Source organism: Lipotes vexillifer, unplaced genomic scaffold (genome assembly GCF_000442215.2).
Source record: "Lipotes vexillifer unplaced genomic scaffold, Lipotes_vexillifer_v1.1 scaffold425, whole genome shotgun sequence".
Classification (NCBI taxonomy): Eukaryota; Metazoa; Chordata; class Mammalia; order Artiodactyla; family Lipotidae; genus Lipotes; species Lipotes vexillifer.
In genome coordinates this window covers 280863-300397 of record NW_006785433.1, presented here as the reverse complement: position 1 = coordinate 300397, position 19535 = coordinate 280863, and the positions used below count along the sequence as shown (strand labels likewise).

Below are 19535 nucleotides of genomic sequence, written 5' to 3'. Positions count from 1 at the left end.
GATAAGAAACACTGTATCTGCAACCCAAATCCGTTTCGGACTCACTTAGAAAGCATATCAGTAAAATCAGGTATGAATTTTAAAAATTTATATCCAACCTTCAGGCCTTTCTCCAGTCCTTTGGCTTGGAGCCAGTCCGAAACCTTAAAGAAAAAGGAAGGCACGACCTCTAATGGAAACATGGAAAATGTCCTATGGTTTTGCTCGAGGGTTTCTCCCCAAACCACCCTTCCCCCCTTTTAAAATGAATTTATGGAATTTTTCATCTGAAAGGTACTCTCATGACAAGACTTGGGTCAGTGCACAAATGTCATTTTCGTAACGACCTTAAAATGAGATTTCTACATCTCACAGTCACATCACACTTGGGTTTGAGTCCTTTAATGACCTCTCAAGCTGGCACTACTTTTTGAAAGAATGCTTGTCACTTAGTCTTTTTCCCGCTTCACTAGAAAACCTAATCTCACTGGATTTTTGGAAGGGACACAGTATGCATATGGATGTCTATTAAATCCACCGTGTCTAAATTCACCTCCCGGGCAGTTGATAGCTTTGGAGATTGTACACTTCTGTCTAAACGGTGTGATCTTTGATTTCAAGGACTGAGCTGTGATTGTGCCCATGGCCAAAGGTGTATGGCTGGGCTGCCGAGTCATACCCCCTGACCCACATACATGCTCCCGAGTGAGGGTGGTGCTTGGGCAAAGTACCCTTAAGGATTTCGGCCGATTCCACAGTTGTTTTGCCCAAGCTTAAGATTGAACAGAAGACAAAAATCAGCCACTGTCTGATGGGTAGAGGGAGTTAGAGAGGTTGAAAAAAATAATTGGCAGGAATCTAACAAAAATATCTTTTTCATTCAAAGCAAACAATAACTTGGAGGTTGGAGAGGTAAATGAGTTCCCCAGGTGTGAGGCATGAGATATGTCTCCTCTTTCCTGAATCTCAATTACTGGCATGTTTCCAAACATCCCGCCAAAGTTGTATCTCTCCTGGTTTGAAGGGTGGTTAATCTCAGCTCTTGAAGATTTTAAAGTATCAGTGGTCCAGTGAACCCCTTCCTCTAACCGGACAGCTCTGCCTTTTCTTGAGTCCATGTAATAAAACTTCCTGCTTTGAAATTGAGGGAGGGAGCAGGCAGTCTCCATTTTTAAAAGCATTTAAAGATTTGCTAGTTTAAAACACATATGTCTCCTTAGAGGTTATGCTTCAGTCCTTCTGGGGTGGGATGGGGGGACCCATATTTTCCCACCGTTTGGTTAGTGACCCCAGCATGGAGTGGAGAGAGCCCTTGACTGAGGGTCAGGACTTTGCGTTTGCTTCTCAGTACCTGTGCCAGGTGCTGTGCTGTGTCACCCTTGCCCTTTGGGCCTTAGCAACATGTTCTGTCCCATGACAGTTGGAGTACAGAACTTTGGAATTCATTTCTGGCCCCAATAATCTATGATTCATTCCCATTCTTTGTGCAGGGTAGACACAAGTTCAGCCTCATCCCCTGGAGTCCAAGAGTTACCAAATTGGCAACTGATTCAAACAACATCCTTCAACGGTATAAAGCTAAAATAAACAAACAAACAAACCCTTTTATATCTTTCTTAGCCACCATTTTAGTTTACAATCTCTGGCTAGAATATCGAATTTCCCTTTTCATCCTCATACCATTGACTCTTGCTCTAGTTTTTGATGGTTGGAGGAAAAGTAGGCGAAATAAGCCATTTTCAAAGTATCACTTGCGCTTGTCAGCATGAAGAGACTCCCTTTTTGACTTTCTCTTTTGACTTTTTTTGTGTGTGTGTGCCAGCCTGGATTTAAAAACACTGCAACAATTTGACCCTCTTTCAAGTGATCTACTCATGCTTTTAAACTGCAAATTTCAACCTCCTGCACAGGGCTTTTTGACTAGTTGTTTTATAAGTCTGACTTCTTTTGATGTGAACATTTTCAAGCTCAAACAATAAAGTATGGTTTCATCCAGTCATTGAAAGTAATTATCTGGTAGACAATTGTGGCTCAGAAGTAGATTCTGCTCTTTATTAGTGTGTCAGGCTGTCAGTACTTTTTTCCAGGTCTATTTTCCTTGGAAATATTTATTTGATCCCCTCGTCCTTCCTTAAATTTTAGGTACGGGTGTAATTGTACTAATCTGAACTTTTGTACGGAATGTTCCAGCTGTATACAAGTGGAAAAACTTAAGACTTGTTAACTGAGATGTTATTTTTTGAAGTAGCAGATTTTTAGGATGTTACTACTTTGTTGTTTGGAAACTTGATTGAGGGTATTAGTACAATGAAATAACATTTTTTTTTCAAGTTAAATGAAGATAAAAATATAGACAAGGGGGTCATCGCTAATAATAGGTGTTATAACAATATGTGGAAAATTAATTACTAATTTTAGGTATCTCATTATTGGAAACTTAAAGACGAATTATTTTCTAGGAATGATGTGTGTTTGTTTAGCAGGTGTAGTTAAGGAAAGAGGGGCATTTTGTCAGTAACCCAGTCAGTCTAGGCGTAACTCAGACCTCTAGGTTTATCATCCATAGATTGCCCCTGGCAGAGCAAGCTTTACATTTTCAGCCCTTTCTTTCTCCTTCTGCTAACTCTGTAAGAAACAAATTGATAACCTGGTAAAGATCCCAAGTTAACACCCCCTTCCTTCTTTCAAAATAATTGTATGTGATCAGACTAGTTTTTAATGTTGTTCAGGCCAAAGAACTCTGTGGATATTTTGTATGCTTATCTTGGCTAGTCACTTAGCTGTCAAGAGCCAGCTTCCACGCCTGTACAATGAGAACTCTAGTGTTCTTCATAGCATTATTGCTGAGAACAAATGAGAAAAGGATCTGGGAACTGCAAAGCATCATACAAAGTAAGGCAGTGTTTATTTGGATTATTTATTGATTGAAGCCAGGTTTAAAAGAATCAATTCCATCTTGGCTCCTGAAATCTTTGAGTGTGTTATTTGTAGTCAGAATGAAACAGTTTTGCAGAAAGAGCGGTGCCTTAAACCTCATACCATCAAAAACTGTTTACTCTGCCTTCTCTCTCCCTTATCCCTGGCACCTGAAACTTTACTCATGGTTTTTTTGTTTTGTTTTGTTTTCATCTCAGCTGCAACCGATGAGAGCTGAAACTGTACTTTGCAACAAGGTCTTCAATATACTCTTAAGAATCGTTTGCCAACCATGTTGCCTGCCCGGACAAAGCATCTTTCAGCCTGGGCTCCACCTAGGTGGAGCACATCAGCTCCCGAATAACCAGATTTCCTCTGGGAGACCAAAAGACAAGGTTTTGTGTCGCCGAGGGCAAATAGGCCCGGAGTGGTGCTTTAATATAGTCTTATCAAGTCTTAGCCCTTTGCTAAGCCTGTTTCCCTAGAGCTTTCTTTGGAGGATTTTATGACTTTGGTTCCAAAAACTCTTAGTAAATGAATGGAGTGTGGGCGCCACCTTCTGGCAGTTATTGGGAATTGCTTTATAAGACGGAATCCGTTTATTTACCTGGTCTGTTCTCGGGCATCAAAGGAAAAATGCATTGTTATAATCCTTTTTAAAAATCAGGTATTAGATTATGATCTTAGCTCACACTGTAATTATATAGTAGCTTTTAAAAAATCTCTGGCTAAGGTTGTTGGCTGCAAATTGGTGCTTTGGAAAATGTCCTAGAGTTAAATTATTCTCAGAGGACAAGAGGAGATGCCTTTAGGTAGTTACCATGTAGTTTATAGTCAGCTTATTAACAGGCTCCTAGTTTCTCCCTTCCATCTCTTCTGAGTATGTAATAGGAGTCCCTTGATTGCAGATATAGTGGCTCTGGGGTCTCTCATCATGTCCGGAAATAACAGTGTCAGACTGACAGTGTCAATCCAAGTATATCACTCTGAAAATTTTCACCCTTGAAGATTCCAGTAAACTCTTGATGTGGTAGCTCACTTGGGAGGTGATTGTGAAAAGCACGACTGTTCATGAGCAGATTCATCTTGTGGGACCCTCTGGGAAGTTGTGTAGAACTCAGAATTTTCCCACCAGAGTCTGGGGAAGCGGGGCACTTGTCTGCTGATTCCTGCCCTCCCCTGCTGTTGGATTAAAGTCAGTTCTCCTGCATGAACTCCCCTGCACTTCCCAGTGTTGCCAGAGCAGAGATGACCCTCAGGCCAAGGAGCAGAATCATTGGCCTTAAGGAGGGAAGTTGCCATCTCACAGGAAACCGCCTACCGTGGCTGCAGGTGCAGGGCATCAACAGCCTGTCCTACACATACACACTCATATATTCACGCATATTAGGAAAAAGGTAAAATCAGTGAAGTCAATAATAGTAGTAATAAGTAATCATTTTAAATCTTCTTTAGATATGAAAATGGTGGTTACAGTTTTAAAAGGTTTTGTCAGTTAGACAAACATTTTGAAGTGTTTTATGGGTGAAATGGTATAATATCTGGGCTTTGCTTTAAAGAACTACAGCCAAAAGTGTGTGAATAAATGAAACAAGAATGGCAAGCATAGTTGTTGAAGCTGAGTAGTGGGTACATGGTGATTCATTATACTATTATCTCTACATTTCTGTGTTTGAACATTCCAAAGTAAACTAATTTTAAGGCAGGACTTTTGCTAGCCAATGAAGTTTTAAAATCCTTTAGCTGGGTCTTTATATAAATTGCCACCATTTTTGAGCTAATGTAGCAACTTTGAGTGTGTCGTGTAGACCACAGCTACACTACTCTACACTGTGGAGTCCCTTTTTAATCAACAGTGACATAGTTTCTCAGGCTGCTGAGTCACAACGGGCGTATCTCTTATTGAGACTCAGGATAACGTTAGGTTGTTAATAGTAGTAATAAGTAATCATTTTAAATCTTCTTTAGATATGAAAATGGTGGTTACAGTTTTAAAAGGTTTTGTCAGTTAGACAAACATTTTGAAGTGTTTTATGGGTGAAATGGTATAATATCTGGGCTTTGCTTTAAAGAACTACAGCCAAAAGTGTGTGAATAAATGAAACAAGAATGGCAAGCATAGTTGTTGAAGCTGAGTAGTGGGTACATGGTGATTCATTATACTATTATCTCTACATTTCTGTGTTTGAACATTCCAAAGTAAACTAATTTTAAGGCAGGACTTTTGCTAGCCAATGAAGTTTTAAAATCCTTTAGCTGGGTCTTTATATAAATTGCCACCATTTTTGAGCTAATGTAGCAACTTTGAGTGTGTCGTGTAGACCACAGCTACACTACTCTACACTGTGGAGTCCCTTTTTAATCAACAGTGACATAGTTTCTCAGGCTGCTGAGTCACAACGGGCGTATCTCTTATTGAGACTCAGGATAACAGTTAGGTTGTTTAGGTTTGATTTGGGTTTGGGTTGTTTTTTTTTTTTTTTTTTTTAGAGAAGGCACAGAATTCGTCATGTTTCTTTCCCCGTGGCTCAGTGTGCCTGAGCTGAGTTTTGCACAGAGGAAAAAAGTGACGGTGGTAGATACTGCTGTTTCCACAAATGAAAAAGATTTACAACTCAGTAACAGCTTCTGGCTTTGTGGTTGGTATTTCCCTTGGTAATGATGTTCTCAGCCACTCTCTGTCCCCCCCAGTCTAGTAGTAAAAACTTAGGGGATAGGACTTTAAAATTTAGGCTTTGCTGTTGGATTAAAGTAAGCAAATTAAACTATGCATCTGAATATATAGGAACATTTCCAGAGTTTGCCTTGTGGGGAGGCCCTTGGAATTAAAATACTTGTGGAATGCTCTTTCAGAATTGTCTGAGTTAAGTATGCAGCACACATACGTGCATGCACACGTGGCTGTGTGTCGCAGCACTAGATACTCACTTTTTTAAAAAATAAAAAAGTCATTTATAATCTTGTCTTTCCTATAATCCTTGACCCATTTTGCTTATAATACTTCATTTCCCAGGGACAGCTAAAATGAGCTTTTAATCTGCTTTAAAAATCATTTTACTCCAAAATAGAATTCGTTTTATTTTTGGACAGAGAAATAAGCTTCCACTAACTGTTTCTTACAGTGTTTCATGTGGCAATTTTAAAGGTCCAAAGATATTAAATTATTTATCCTCTCAGGAGAGCCCATTTAATTCTGGAAAGCATCACTGGGATAGTGAAAAGAGTATGGAATGAACCTGAATTTTCATCCCATTTCAGTTTTTATGGCCATGAACAATTTATTCGACTGTTATTTATCTTGATTTCCTCATCTGTAAAATGGGGACAGGATGACCTACTTCCAAGTGCCAAGAGGATAGAAGGAAACGACATAGGTGAGACATTCAGCCCTATGCCTTAATGCATAGTAGAGCCAATCAATGTTTGTGCCCTTCTCAGAGAGCCCTTGACATGAGATGTACATACTTTGAAAGTGTGCTTTGTAAAGTCAGCCCTTCTTTTGTTCTGATGTGTGTTATTGCTAACTACTGTGATCTCTTCTTTTAAAATCGGTGGAGTTGGTTGGAGGATTGTGATAGCAGCTGGGTTGCAGAATAGAAATGACAGAGTAAAACAGATGAGAGGGAAGAGCAGCCTCCTCCACTGGAACATAATAAATGCTCCCCTGGATTTCTTCCTGCACCCGTTATGGGGCCCACATTGCACGGTCGTCGGTGGCTACAGCAGTCTACATGGTATCTTCAGTAGGAGAAGGCTTTGGTGTTGGGCAGCCACCTTGAAGGACACCTGTACTCGGACTCCATCGCATGTTAGTATTTTTCGTCATCCCCCCTGCTGAAAATGCTGATTGGTCATTTCTTGGGACAGGAAATGTACTCCCTCCACAGGCAGCCTTGCTAGAAGATTCTACTAGATAGATGAGCCTTTCATTTACCGATTACACTGATTTTTTTTTCTCTCTCTGTATACCTTCTACTTATTGAAATCCTGAAGTCCGTTTCTCCTTTACCAGGATAACTCATCACATATTTGAAGATGGATCTCATGGTCTTCTTGAATTTTTCATTCTCCAGGCGAAACAATTTGCAGTCCTCATCATCCCCTTCTATGTTTTGGCTAGGACCTTTATTCACTTCCTTCAGAGTTATTATCTCAGCTTATAATTATATGTTCATTAGTGTGTGCTTATTTGGTTAGTGTGGGAGTTGTTCATGCTGCTTATCAAATCTTTCTGGCTCTCTGCTTTCCCAGCATGAGGTAGAACTGCAGTTTCTTCCCTGGGGTTGGGTGGGACTAGTTTTGGCCAGTGATGTGTGAATGAAAATGACATATGTCCTTCCCAGGCCAAGGCATTTAGCTGCCGAAAAGAGATTCCCCCAGGGCTTCCTTTTCCTCCAGTAGAGGGCCTGTGAGTTTCTAGATGCGGGGTACTGTAGCCACCTGGGTCCTGGATGAAGGAAAGAAGAGCCCTAGCCAGCAACCTCTGATGGTCACGTTGCCTGAATGAAAAATAAGACGTTGTTGTTTGAAGTCACTGAGGTTTTAGGTTTGTTACTCAACATAATCACATCTCTCCTGATTGATAGAAATGTAACTGGCTTTCTCACTCCACATAAGGACCATGCAGTGGGGACAGTGTGTTACTTTTCACTGTTGTGTCTTCAGTATCTGGCATAGTACTGGCTCAGAGGAGGCACTGATACTTATGGGTCACATGCATGAATAAATCAAACCCAAGTTTTGAATCCCACCACCATCCTTGCAATTTCCCAGACTTGGCCTCCTTCATTATTCCTCTTCTAAAATATAGAGACTACCCCCCACCCATCAAACACGGACTTCCAGTTTCAGAGTACTTAAGTAGTTGGCATATACATCCCCAAATGAGAAAGGAATACAAAACAGACTCAGCTGGGTCACAGGCTGAAGGAGGGTACATTTGACTTAATGCTGAACATCTCCATTAGAAGCTGCTTGCTGCTTCTGAAGATCAGGAGAGAGGTAATCTGGTCATCACTGGCATATTTCTGTATCCTTAGGTAGCCTTATGATACCGTATTGGCATCACTTACTTTTCACTTGCTACTGTTTTTATCTTTCAAGAATGAGCCTTCTAAAATGATCACTCCTTTTATAAACTAACAACCTATCTTTCATGCCCTGTTGTAGCTGTAGGCGGCTGCTAGGTGGGGCTAACGAGACACTACTTTGAGTCTTGCCAATAAGTCTTGATTGGCAGAAACCATGAGTTTTTAAACTATCCTAAGAACTAAAAGGAGGAAAACGGCAAGACTTATTGGATGGGAAAAATATTTTGCTAATGTGGGCACATGCCCAGAACTCTCTCTTTATTGACTGCCAAGTGAGTACCAGACCACACACTAAGTAATTTGGTGTGCATTTTCTTGTTTTAACCCCATGGCCACCCAGCAAACTTTTTTTTTTTTTTCTCAGTACGCGGGCCTCTCACTGTTGTGGCCTCTCCTGTTGCGGAGCACAGGCTCCGGACGCGCAGGCCCAGCGGCCGTGGCTCACGGGCCCAGCCGCTTCGCGGCATGTGGGATCTTCCCGAACCGGGGCACGAGCCCGTGAACTCCGCATCGGCAGGCGGACTCTCAACCACTGCGCCACCAGGGAAGCCCCCCAGCAAACTTTCAGTTGTTATTCCCCAATGTCATTTAAGGAAACTGTTTAATTAGGTTGGTCCTGGATGAATCGGACTTGAGTCCAGGTCTGACTCATGTTCATTCTGTTCAAAATAGCTTAGTAAACTTTGCCAAAGCCCACCAATTTTTAGAACTTGAGTTTTAATTTTTAAGAAAGAAAATAATGAAAGACTAGAGAGGCTTTTTTTTTCCAACCTGACTTTTGGATGATTTTATAGAGATATGCTGATAGTATTTTCTATTACATTATATGGCAAATCTCATGATTCCCAATTTGTGATTGATGATGTGGTCAAGTTGACTGAGCCAAATGATGCACCCAACCCACAGTTGCCTTCTAATCCCAAAGTCTGTATTAGCCCCTGCAGTAGTAAAACCTTGACTGCAGGAGCTCATAGACTATTGACTGCGAGAGCATCTTTCATTTACTGACACTTTTTGCCAATTACTGTGCCAAATGTTGTTATCTCATTAAGGAGGGACAATAAGCCATGAATACAACCCACTATGATTATAGGTGTAGAAAGTGCTAGGGTAAGAATTCAGATCAAGGTCCTTCACAGGGGTGTGTAGATTGTTCATTTTGCAGGGCACTTGTTCTGAGGGAACACGAAAGGGCTGGAATCCAGCCTGCCTTCTAGTGGCCAGGCTGTGCACCATGCTACCCAATGGCAGCCACTAGAGGAGGCATCCCTGGGCTAGCTTCGGTCTGGGTGCGGCTGGAGGAGAGGGTGCTCCATTCGTTTCCCTTCATCTAACATGTTTTGTAGGCCTTAACACGTGCTTAGAGACTTTAGATAGATTATCAGCTCTGTGGAATAGGAGTTGTTTGGCCAAGCCAGTTTTATAGATGGTGGAGAAAGGGAAGACTATATGGGGAAAATGAACTAAATATCTACGGTGTGCTTAGACATTTCATATCAACCCTAAAAGTGCAGTTTTATGGTTTTATTTGTTCATTTTGAATAGATGAGGAATTGGAAGCTCAGAGAGGTTAAGTAACTTGTCAGGCTTACTTAAGTAGTACATGACAAAACCAGGATTCAAACCCAAGCCTGTCTTGCTCTGACTCCAGTGTTCTTGCAGACATTATTAGTGTCAAGATGCGAAAAGATCAAGGAAGACTTCTTTGAGGAGGCATCTTTTGAATCAGTCCTATTACTATATATATTTGATCAATAGGTTATTACCGTACGTGAATTAATCAGGTCTCTAAAAAGTTTAAATAAAATTACCCGCAGTTGTCTCAGAAGTTATGCCAAATAAAACAGACTCTTTGACTTATAAAACATACTGTAAAATTTTTAATATTAATGATCACTCAGCAGATAATTGAAAAGCTAGGAAGCTCCACTGGTGTCTTGCTTCTGTATTTCCTGTGTCTTATAGTGTATTTATTTGGGAATTTGGGTAGCTTCTTGTAAGACAGATCAGGTGCATTCTTCCTTCTGATAAATATGGATGATGGGGCATGTTCTGCTGACGGTCCAAGGTCACACGAAAGCTTTGACCAACAAAAGTGCAAAGCTGGCACTTTGCCTTGAGACCTCTGCTACTTTCCTTCCCAGCCATTCTACATTCATGTCAAGTCGGGTCATTGTCATAGGGAGAACAGTGTGCATGTGCCACTCTGACCTTCACAACAAATGTGGGAATTAAAGGCAATGCTGTTAATCTGTCTTCAGGGCTGTGTGACCTTGAATGAGTTATTTCTCCTCTCCGAACTCAGTTTTTCACCTATAAAGAGAAATCATATAGATGATTTCTGGCTGTGAATAAAGAAAAATGAAAACACTTTCCCCAATTTGAAGTCATTAAAAATCTCATAGATTGGTGACTTTTTTAGAAGAAGATGGCCATGCCTGCGTTTTAGAATGTTGCTCAGACTATCAAATAAGTTTGACAAAAATATTTGAAACATAGATTATAATATTTTTACAGGAAGGTTTATATTGTTTATTAACAGCTAAGGAGACTGCTACCCTAAGGGGATGTATCAAAAATCACAGAAGGACTTTGCAAAATCATCCCATTCTGTACCCTTCCTACTATCAAGGATCGGTGCCATAAAGGCACTGTTACTGGTGTTTCACATGAGTTGAGGTGGAAAAGGTAATACTTTTTTTATGAAGCAATGAATATTATTGAGATATTCAGGTCTTTTTTATCTACATAGAAATCTTTTTTATATACATAGTCAAAGATATAGAGAGATAAAATGTATTCTGTAGCTTTAATTACAAGACATAAAAGTTTTCTCTTTGATAGATCTTTCTCTCTTCAACATAGTTAAGAATTCATTTTTTTAAAGGACTCTATATATACTAATTTCACTTATCTATTTACTAATTGAGTTCTCATAGAGGTACTTGAGGGAAGCTGTGAAAATGGGAGAAGACAAATGATACTTAGTTCTTGTGCTCTGGTGTCAGCCAGCTGGCATTATATGTTTGAGTGATGGGAACTAGTAATCTGAATTCAACAGAATGTGGTAAAGTTTTGTTCGCTAGAATACAAGGGAGTCCAGGACAGACTTCAGTTTTTCACTTGCTATTCTAAAGGCAGTCAGCAAAGAACTAAGTGGACGATAGGGAATTCATTCCTTAAACTTGGGGCCCCAGTACCTGAAACAGTAGTTTTAAGGTCTTCATAAGTAGATACTATGAAATAAACTGAAATCAAGGGATCAGTTACAGGAAGGGAGGCTGGGAGGCACTTTTGCTTTGTGTTTTTAAGAGCAAACATATGCCAGTTCTTTCCTGAAAAGAAGAGACCCACCCAGGGGAATAAGCAACTTCTCCATCTCTCCTTTTCTCTGCTGCTAACAAGCTCAGTGGTGTGTGTTTAACCTTTCTTTTGTTCCCACTCACTGTTTCCCATAATTTACTAATAGCTAAACAGCCAGAGGCACTTGATATCACAAAAATCTCCTGTAATTACACAGAAAACCTTAGATCAGTTCAGAGAGGGCACTTGTTGGAACTAATGCCTGCAGCCAAAGCGTAGAATTTTTTTTCCCTCTCAGACCCTGCCTGTGTTTTAGTTGCCTGGCAACCCATCTGGGATGATAGCTAATGTCAGCTGACTTTTACTTAAACTTAGCCCAGGAAAGTTTTCAAGGAGGGCCTTTGAGTTTGTGCAGTTCTGGGGAAGGCTCCAATTTGTGCTACCAAGTAATCTGTAAAACTGCAGACTAATGGGCTCAGGCAGGCTAAATGTAAATGTGGAGGTCTCAGGGCATCAGCTTCTGGAACAGTGTGGCCTTAGGGATTTTGTTTCTAACTCTTAGGAGCTTAGCAAATGAGCTTCAGCTATATTCTCACTACTGCTCAAGTTCTGTCTGCCCTTTTTAAAGGAATAAGAAATGTCCAACATTATCCTAACCCCTGAGTATTAGAATTTAGCCAAATACTTTATACGGCTCTTTTGAAAGAAGGGCCAACATTTTAGGTGCATAAGCAGCAATTGGGAGGAAAGAGGAATATTCTAACAAGTGGAAATATGTTAAAACTTCTTTAATCCAGTAGAGGGCAGAAAGGAATTTTAGCCTTTTTCTCACCTGTAATTATCCGAACAAAACTGTGGCAATCCAAGGCAAAGTTCAGTGACACGTTTGTAAACAAGTTATCCCCAGCCCATTACTACACATGTTATTCTGGTTGTGTAGACAGGTTCTGGCTAGTGTGCTCAGAGCCAGTTGGATCCTGTCTAGGAGAAAAAGATGTATATAATTTTGAGTTATTTATGCCTAAGAGGGGACAATTATGTACTGTCCATATAACAATACTACTAATCAATTCAGATCTTATTTACTACTTACAACCCAGCATGTCACGGTTTTCCCCAGGTGTGTTTGGGGTGCTCCAGATGCTGGAATGAAACAATGTATGAAATAATGAGTAAATTGTTTGTTTCAAGATCAAATGTTTCCTTTTGAAAGTATCTGTACCTCCATGTGAGCCTGTAAAATAGTAAAAGTGATTTTCACCACCTACTCGGGACTCTGAAAGTTCCATCTTATCCTTTCAGAGCTACAGCCAAAACTTGTGGTGGTAGTAGCTATTACTTTGTAGAGATGAGGTTAATACTAAAACATGATGACAACTGAGAAATGAATCTTTTTCTCGGTGTTATAATTTCCACACTGGTTGCTGTCTGGCTTTTAAAAACCACTTTTTAAAGGAAAATAAATTGTTCACTGCTGATTCGTAGTGAAGGCTGCTTGGGTTAATATGTAGTGTTTTAGATTGGGTTCCTCAGGAAGCAGCCCCTGAGATGGAGTGAGGATATTTACAAAGGAGCACCCTTGGGATCTGCAGCTGTGCAAGGGAGGGGGCAGAAGCCGGGTCAGGCCGAGGGAGAAGTGTGGTGTCCTTCGCAGCGGGCCCCAGTGGGAACTCTGGATGCCGGGGACTCATCAGAGTACCCTGAACTGGGGCACTTCCACACTGATTGGTTACGGGATGTTCACCTCCTACCCTAACCCTAACCACAGCCCACGGTCTTAGTTGAGGTGGCTCTTTGCGGTCAGACCATCCTTGAGGGATAAGCACTGACAGCCTCAGCAGCTGAGACAAGAAGTCTTTATTGAAGAGAGATCTGGGTGCCACATCACAGCACAGGGAGCTTGAGAAACAGCACACACACACCCAAAAAAACAATCAGGTACACTGAATTCTCTTTCCGATGAATTGTTAACTCTTTAATGCTGGATAACTTATTGATTGCTTTAAAGAGAAAGTGATCATTCGCTCTTTGTTGTTTGGAAAATAGGATTTTAAAGAATGAAAAAGAGCACATTTTTATCAAAGAGTGTCAGACTCTGAAATATAGTGGTAGCATAGACACATATACATGGTTTATTTATTTGCATTGGTATTGCCTTATGAATAAAAAACTATGCTGATTAAAAGTAACTACAATGACTAATGGAATCATAGTTTGTGGTCATTCTTTTCGATCTTTCAGGAAAAGTTGTTAAATAAGTCACGGAGTGATGCTGGTAGTTTGTCAGATAATGAAGCACAGGTAAATCCATAATGAAAAGACAGGAAGCAGGGAAGGTAGATTTGTATGTTGGTCGTGGAACAGTCATTTCCATCTCGCCTTTATGTATTTCATATTTAAGCCTATTAATTTCATCTATTTGTTCCTTTGTCATTCAGTCATAGCTTCAAATGTGTGCCTGCTGGGAGCAGACCCCTGTGGCTGCTTCATACATCTTTGAGACATGGTTCTCACTCTCAAAGAGCTCATAATATCATCCCTACAAGTCACATTTGTTCTATCACCACCAATCTCATTAGAAAAGTATACAATTTAGGACTTCCCTGGTGGCGCAGTGGTTGAGAGTCCACCTGCCGATGCAGGGGACACGGGTTCATGCCCCGGTCCGGGAAGATCCCACATGCCGCGGGGCGGCTGGGCCCGTGAGCCATGGCCGCTGAGCCTGTGCGTCCGGAGCCTGTGCTCCGCAACGGGAGACGCCGCAACAGTGAGGGGCCCGCGTACCGCAAAAAAAAAAAAAAAAAGCAAAGGAAAGTATACAATTTGGGAAGATGTTAAGTTTATGGTACAGGAGATAAGTTTTCTAAAATAATGTTTTTTTCCTGAAAGCTCTGATGTTTTAATTGGCAATAAATATTTCAGTTGTTTTTGTGAAGTCAGTCTTAATTTGTTCAGTTTTTAAGAAAATGTCTATTACATACTGAAGTCTAAATACCCATAGTTTATATGTAATTCTTTCAATTTAAAATGGCATTCCATGAAGAAAGCAGATCATTTAGCCTCCAACTCAAACGTGAGTGCTTTTCTTGAAGACAGAGTTTGTATTTCAGTATGCAGCAGAAGTGCTTCATGGTTACTTCCTATTTTGTCACATAAAAAGGAGGTTTGAAAGTTGGGATTCAACAAAATTAATCCAGTTTTCTTTTCCATTAAGGATTTTAAGTGAAACTGGATTATTACTAATTTTTAACTACTAGTGCATGCCAATAAAAAAGAGTCAAATGACTGTTAGTACGGTTGGTGCCACTGTCTTGACTAACGCTAAGGCACCAGCAATTTTGCCCTCCTTTACTTTTGTACCATTAAATGTCAGCTCAAGTGTCAACACAGTGAAAAAGGCAAATAATGTATTAATATGAAAGGAGTCATGACCTCACTGTCCTCTGAAAGTGTCTTGCTTTCAGTGTCCACACAGTGAAAAAGGCAAATAATGTATTAATATTATGAAAGGAGTCATGACCTCACTGTCCTCTGAAAGTGTCTTGCTTTCAGTGTCCACACAGTGAAAAAGGCAAATAATGTATTAATATTATGAAAGGAGTCATGACCTCACTGTCCTCTGAAAGTGTCTTGCTTTCAGTGTCCACACAGTGAAAAAGGCAAATAATGTATTAATATTATGAAAGGAGTCATGACCTCACTGTCCTCTGAAAGTGTCTTGCTTTCAGTGTCCACACAGTGAAAAAGGCAAATAATGTATTAATATTATGAAAGGAGTCATGACCTCACTGTCCTCTGAAAGTGTCTTGCTTTCAGTGTCCACACAGTGAAAAAGGCAAATAATGTATTAATATTATGAAAGGAGTCATGACCTCACTGTCCTCTGAAAGTGTCTTGCTTTCAGTGTCCACACAGTGAAAAAGGCAAATAATGTATTAATATTATGAAAGGAGTCATGACCTCACTGTCCTCTGAAAGTGTCTTGCTTTCAGTGTCCACACAGTGAGAAAGGCAAATAATGTATTAATATTATGAAAGGAGTCATGACCTCACTGTCCTCTGAAAGTGTCTTGCTTTCAGTGTCCACACAGTGAAAAAGGCAAATAATGTATTAATATTATGAAAGGAGTCATGACCTCACTGTCCTCTGAAAGTGTCTTGCTTTCAGTGTCCACACAGTGAAAAAGGCAAATAATGTATTAATATTATGAAAGGAGTCATGACCTCACTGTCCTCTGAAAGTGTCTTGCTTTCAGTGTCCACACAGTGAAAAAGGCAAATAATGTATTAATATTATGAAAGGAGTCATGACCTCACTGTCCTCTGAAAGTGTCTTGCTTTCAGTGTCCACACAGTGAAAAAGGCAAATAATGTATTAATATTATGAAAGGAGTCATGACCTCACTGTCCTCTGAAAGTGTCTTGCTTTCAGTGTCCACACAGTGAAAAAGGCAAATAATGTATTAATATTATGAAAGGAGTCATGACCTCACTGTCCTCTGAAAGTGTCTTGCTTTCAGTGTCCACACAGTGAGAAAGGCAAATAATGTATTAATATTATGAAAGGAGTCATGACCTCACTGTCCTCTGAAAGTGTCTTGCTTTCAGTGTCCACACAGTGAAAAAGGCAAATAATGTATTAATATTATGAAAGGAGTCATGACCTCACTGTCCTCTGAAAGTGTCTTGCTTTCAGTGTCCACACAGTGAAAAAGGCAAATAATGTATTAATATTATGAAAGGAGTCATGACCTCACTGTCCTCTGAAAGTGTCTTGCTTTCAGTGTCCACACAGTGAAAAAGGCAAATAATGTATTAATATTATGAAAGGAGTCATGACCTCACTGTCCTCTGAAAGTGTCTTGCTTTCAGTGTCCACACAGTGAAAAAGGCAAATAATGTATTAATATTATGAAAGGAGTCATGACCTCACTGTCCTCTGAAAGTGTCTTGCTTTCAGTGTCCACACAGTGAAAAAGGCAAATAATGTATTAATATTATGAAAGGAGTCATGACCTCACTGTCCTCTGAAAGTGTCTTGCTTTCAGTGTCCACACAGTGAGAAAGGCAAATAATGTATTAATATTATGAAAGGAGTCATGACCTCACTGTCCTCTGAAAGTGTCTTGCTTTCAGTGTCCACACAGTGAAAAATCGGAAGAGGGGAGAGTTTAAGCAGGGCGGGGTGTGGGGGAGAGAGACGGCTTTGGCAAGAGATGGAAGAGCCAGGCGTTATATGATGGCAGCAGAGATGGAGAACAGGAAGGGAACAAGAAATGTCGCAGAGGCTACATAGATAAGATTTGGCAGTAGAAAGGCAAATAAGACTTGAAACTTACTAAGGTTTTTCAGCCTTGGTGACTGAGTGGATGGCAGTGCCATTAACCGAGGTGATGACTGGGGGCAGAGGAGCCCTGGTTTATGGTTGAAAATGATACTGCTTTCACCATGAGAGAAGAATCTGCATAATTCTCCCACTTGGAAAAGGATGGATTCTAGCACCGAGGAAAATGAACAATGTACTGTTGGCTGGGTCCGTGCAGCAGCCTAAGATCTGGTTTTGTATTGATAATGAATAGTGGCTCTTAGAAGCTCAGCACATTCTCGAATGATGCATAAGACTCTTGTATCTGTGCTTCCTGTAATAGTGTTTTCTCCTTCTGTTTTTAGGAATGGTGCAAAAGCTGGACCAAAAACTTCCAGTGGCCAATGAGTATCTATTGCTTTCTGGAGGAGTCCGGGAAGGCGTGGTAGACCTGGACTTAGATGAGCTTAATGTCTATGCCCGAGGGACCGACTATGATATGGACTTCACTCTTCTGGTGCCAGCCCTGAAGCTTCATGACCGTAATCAGCCTGTGACACTGGATATGCGCCATTCAGCCTTGTGCCACTCTTGGCTGAGCCTTCGGCTCTTTGACGAGGGGACGATCAGTAAGTGGAAAGACTGTTGCACCATCGTCGATCACATCAATGGTGCCACCAACTATTTCTTCTCCCCAACCAAAGTGGCTGACTGGTTCTATGACTCCATCAGCATTGTCCTATCAGAGATACAGAAGAAACCCCAGCGAGGGATGCCAAAGGTGGAAAAGGTAGAAAAGAATGGGACCATCATCTCCATCATTCTGGGCGTGGGGAGCAGTCGCATGTTGTACGATATTGTCCCAGTGGTCTCTTTCAAGGGTTGGCCGGCAGTGGCCCAGAGCTGGCTCATGGAGAACCACTTTTGGGATGGGAAGATCACTGAGGAAGAAGTCATAAGTGGGTTTTACCTGGTGCCTGCTTGCTCCTACAAGGGAAAGAAGGACAATGAGTGGCGGCTGTCCTTTGCCAGGAGTGAGGTGCAGTTGAAGAAGTGTATCTCCAGCAGCCTCATGCAGGCCTACCAGGCTTGCAAAGCCATCATCATTAAACTGCTGTCCCGGCCCAAGGCTATCAGCCCCTATCACCTGCGGAGCATGATGCTCTGGGCCTGCGACAGACTTCCTGCCAGCTATTTGGCCCAAGAAGACTATGCAGCCCACTTTTTGCTGGGCCTCATTGATGACCTGCAACACTGTCTGGTCAACAAGCTGTGTCCCAATTACTTCATCCCACAGTGCAACATGCTGGAGCACCTGTCCGAGGAGACGGTCATGCTCCACGCGCGGAAGCTCTCCTCTGTCCGCTCAGACCCGGCGGAGCACTTGCGCACCGCCATCGAGCACGTCAAGGCAGCCAACCGGCTGACACTGGAGCTCCAGAGACGAGGGAGCACCACTACCATCCCCTCCCCGCAGTCCGACGGAGGGGACCCCAACCAGCCCGATGACCGTCTGGCCAAAAAACTGCAGCAGCTAGTGACTGAGAACCCGGGGAAGTCGATCTCCGTCTTCATTAACCCTGATGATGTGACAAGGCCCCATTTCAGAATTGATGATAAATTTTTCTGAGCGTTTTTGCTGCCTTTTTTTCCCCTCTGGTTCTAAAACTCTCATAATATGTAGTGTGGTTTGTGATGCCGTCTTTCTGTTTTTTACATATCCAGCCTAGGTTGGATCTGTTAAGAACATATTTTAAGTTTCCTGGTTCTGCAGGATGGTGCAGGCTCTGAAACAGTATATTACTATTTCATATTCTGCCTCTGATTTTGTTGTTTACTTTTTGTAGTTATTACACATTGTTTTGGTGTTTTTTTTGTTTTTTTTTTTTTTTAAGGAGAACTTGAGCCATAGATGAAAATACCCATGAATTCTCTCACTTTTTTATGTTTCATACTTCGTGCTTTCATACTTTTGTTCATGGGAGTGGGGAAACAAATCTCTTTCTCATGCTTCAGGATTCTCTTATTTTTTTGTTTTCCTTTTTTTGTCTTTATTTTTTTTAATGAGCGTTCATCACCACAGATATTTGAAAATCATCTGAACCTGGGAACTACCTGGTACGTTAGTTGGATTTATTTCTTTCGACCAGTGGCCAGGGTATTTTCTCCCTCTCTGCCAAACAATGTAGACTTTGAAAGTGATAATGCTATAAATTGTGTTTGGAGCAACTTCATTGAATGTAATTGTCCTTAAATCAGAACTTTGGATGGTTTGGAAGGGTGTCTTTGACAACTTTCCAGATAGAATTAAGGTTTCCAAATGGTAGTTTTAGTGTGTGTAATTATTTGAAGCCTTATTTAAATCCTATTAAAGAATATACCATTATAATTGTTATTTGCACTAATGAGATTTTTGCCATTGTCGGAGTTCCAATGCGTGTATTTCAATATAAATTGACATCCACTGTTGAAATGCTATCATTTCTTCATTTAGGCCATTTGTCTTCATCAATAGAATGATTCTTTGTATTTGTTTAGTTCTTTAATTGTGGGGTCCTGTTTTGCCCTCCTTGATATTCCTGGTTCCTATCTTACTGAGAAATTTTTAAAGCTTTATATCTGCTAAGTGACTTTATCTGAAGCTGGGGAAAGTACATGTTTGATAAGGTAGTTGTCTTTGTATGTACAGTTGATCCTTGAACAACACGGGTTTGAACTGCGTGGGTTCACTTATACACGGATTTTTTCCACTAAATGTGTTAGTTGAATATATGGATTTGGAATCGTGAATAGAAGATCAACTGTAAAGTTATATATGGATATTCAACCACACAGGGGTCGGTGCTGCTGACCCCTGCTTTATTCATGGGTCAACTGTATTTCTTTTCACATTATAGAGGTAAGCTTTTTTGTAAAGTCTCTTTGCTTCTACTGAGAGTTTT

The 19535-nt window shown here is 40.8% G+C and overlaps 1 protein-coding gene across 1 annotated transcript in view; it reads left to right on the top strand.

Moving 5' to 3' along the window:
* MB21D2 (Mab-21 domain containing 2) overlaps nucleotides 1-18583 on the top strand; it is a 105951-nt gene extending 87368 nt beyond the window's left edge. The window contains exon 2 of the mRNA XM_007457592.1: nucleotides 16959-18583. Coding sequence (XP_007457654.1) covers nucleotides 16959-18223 — 1265 coding nt within the window. The 3' untranslated portion in view covers nucleotides 18224-18583. The remainder of the gene's footprint in view (nucleotides 1-16958) is intronic.
* Nucleotides 18584-19535: the final 952 nt, after the last annotated feature.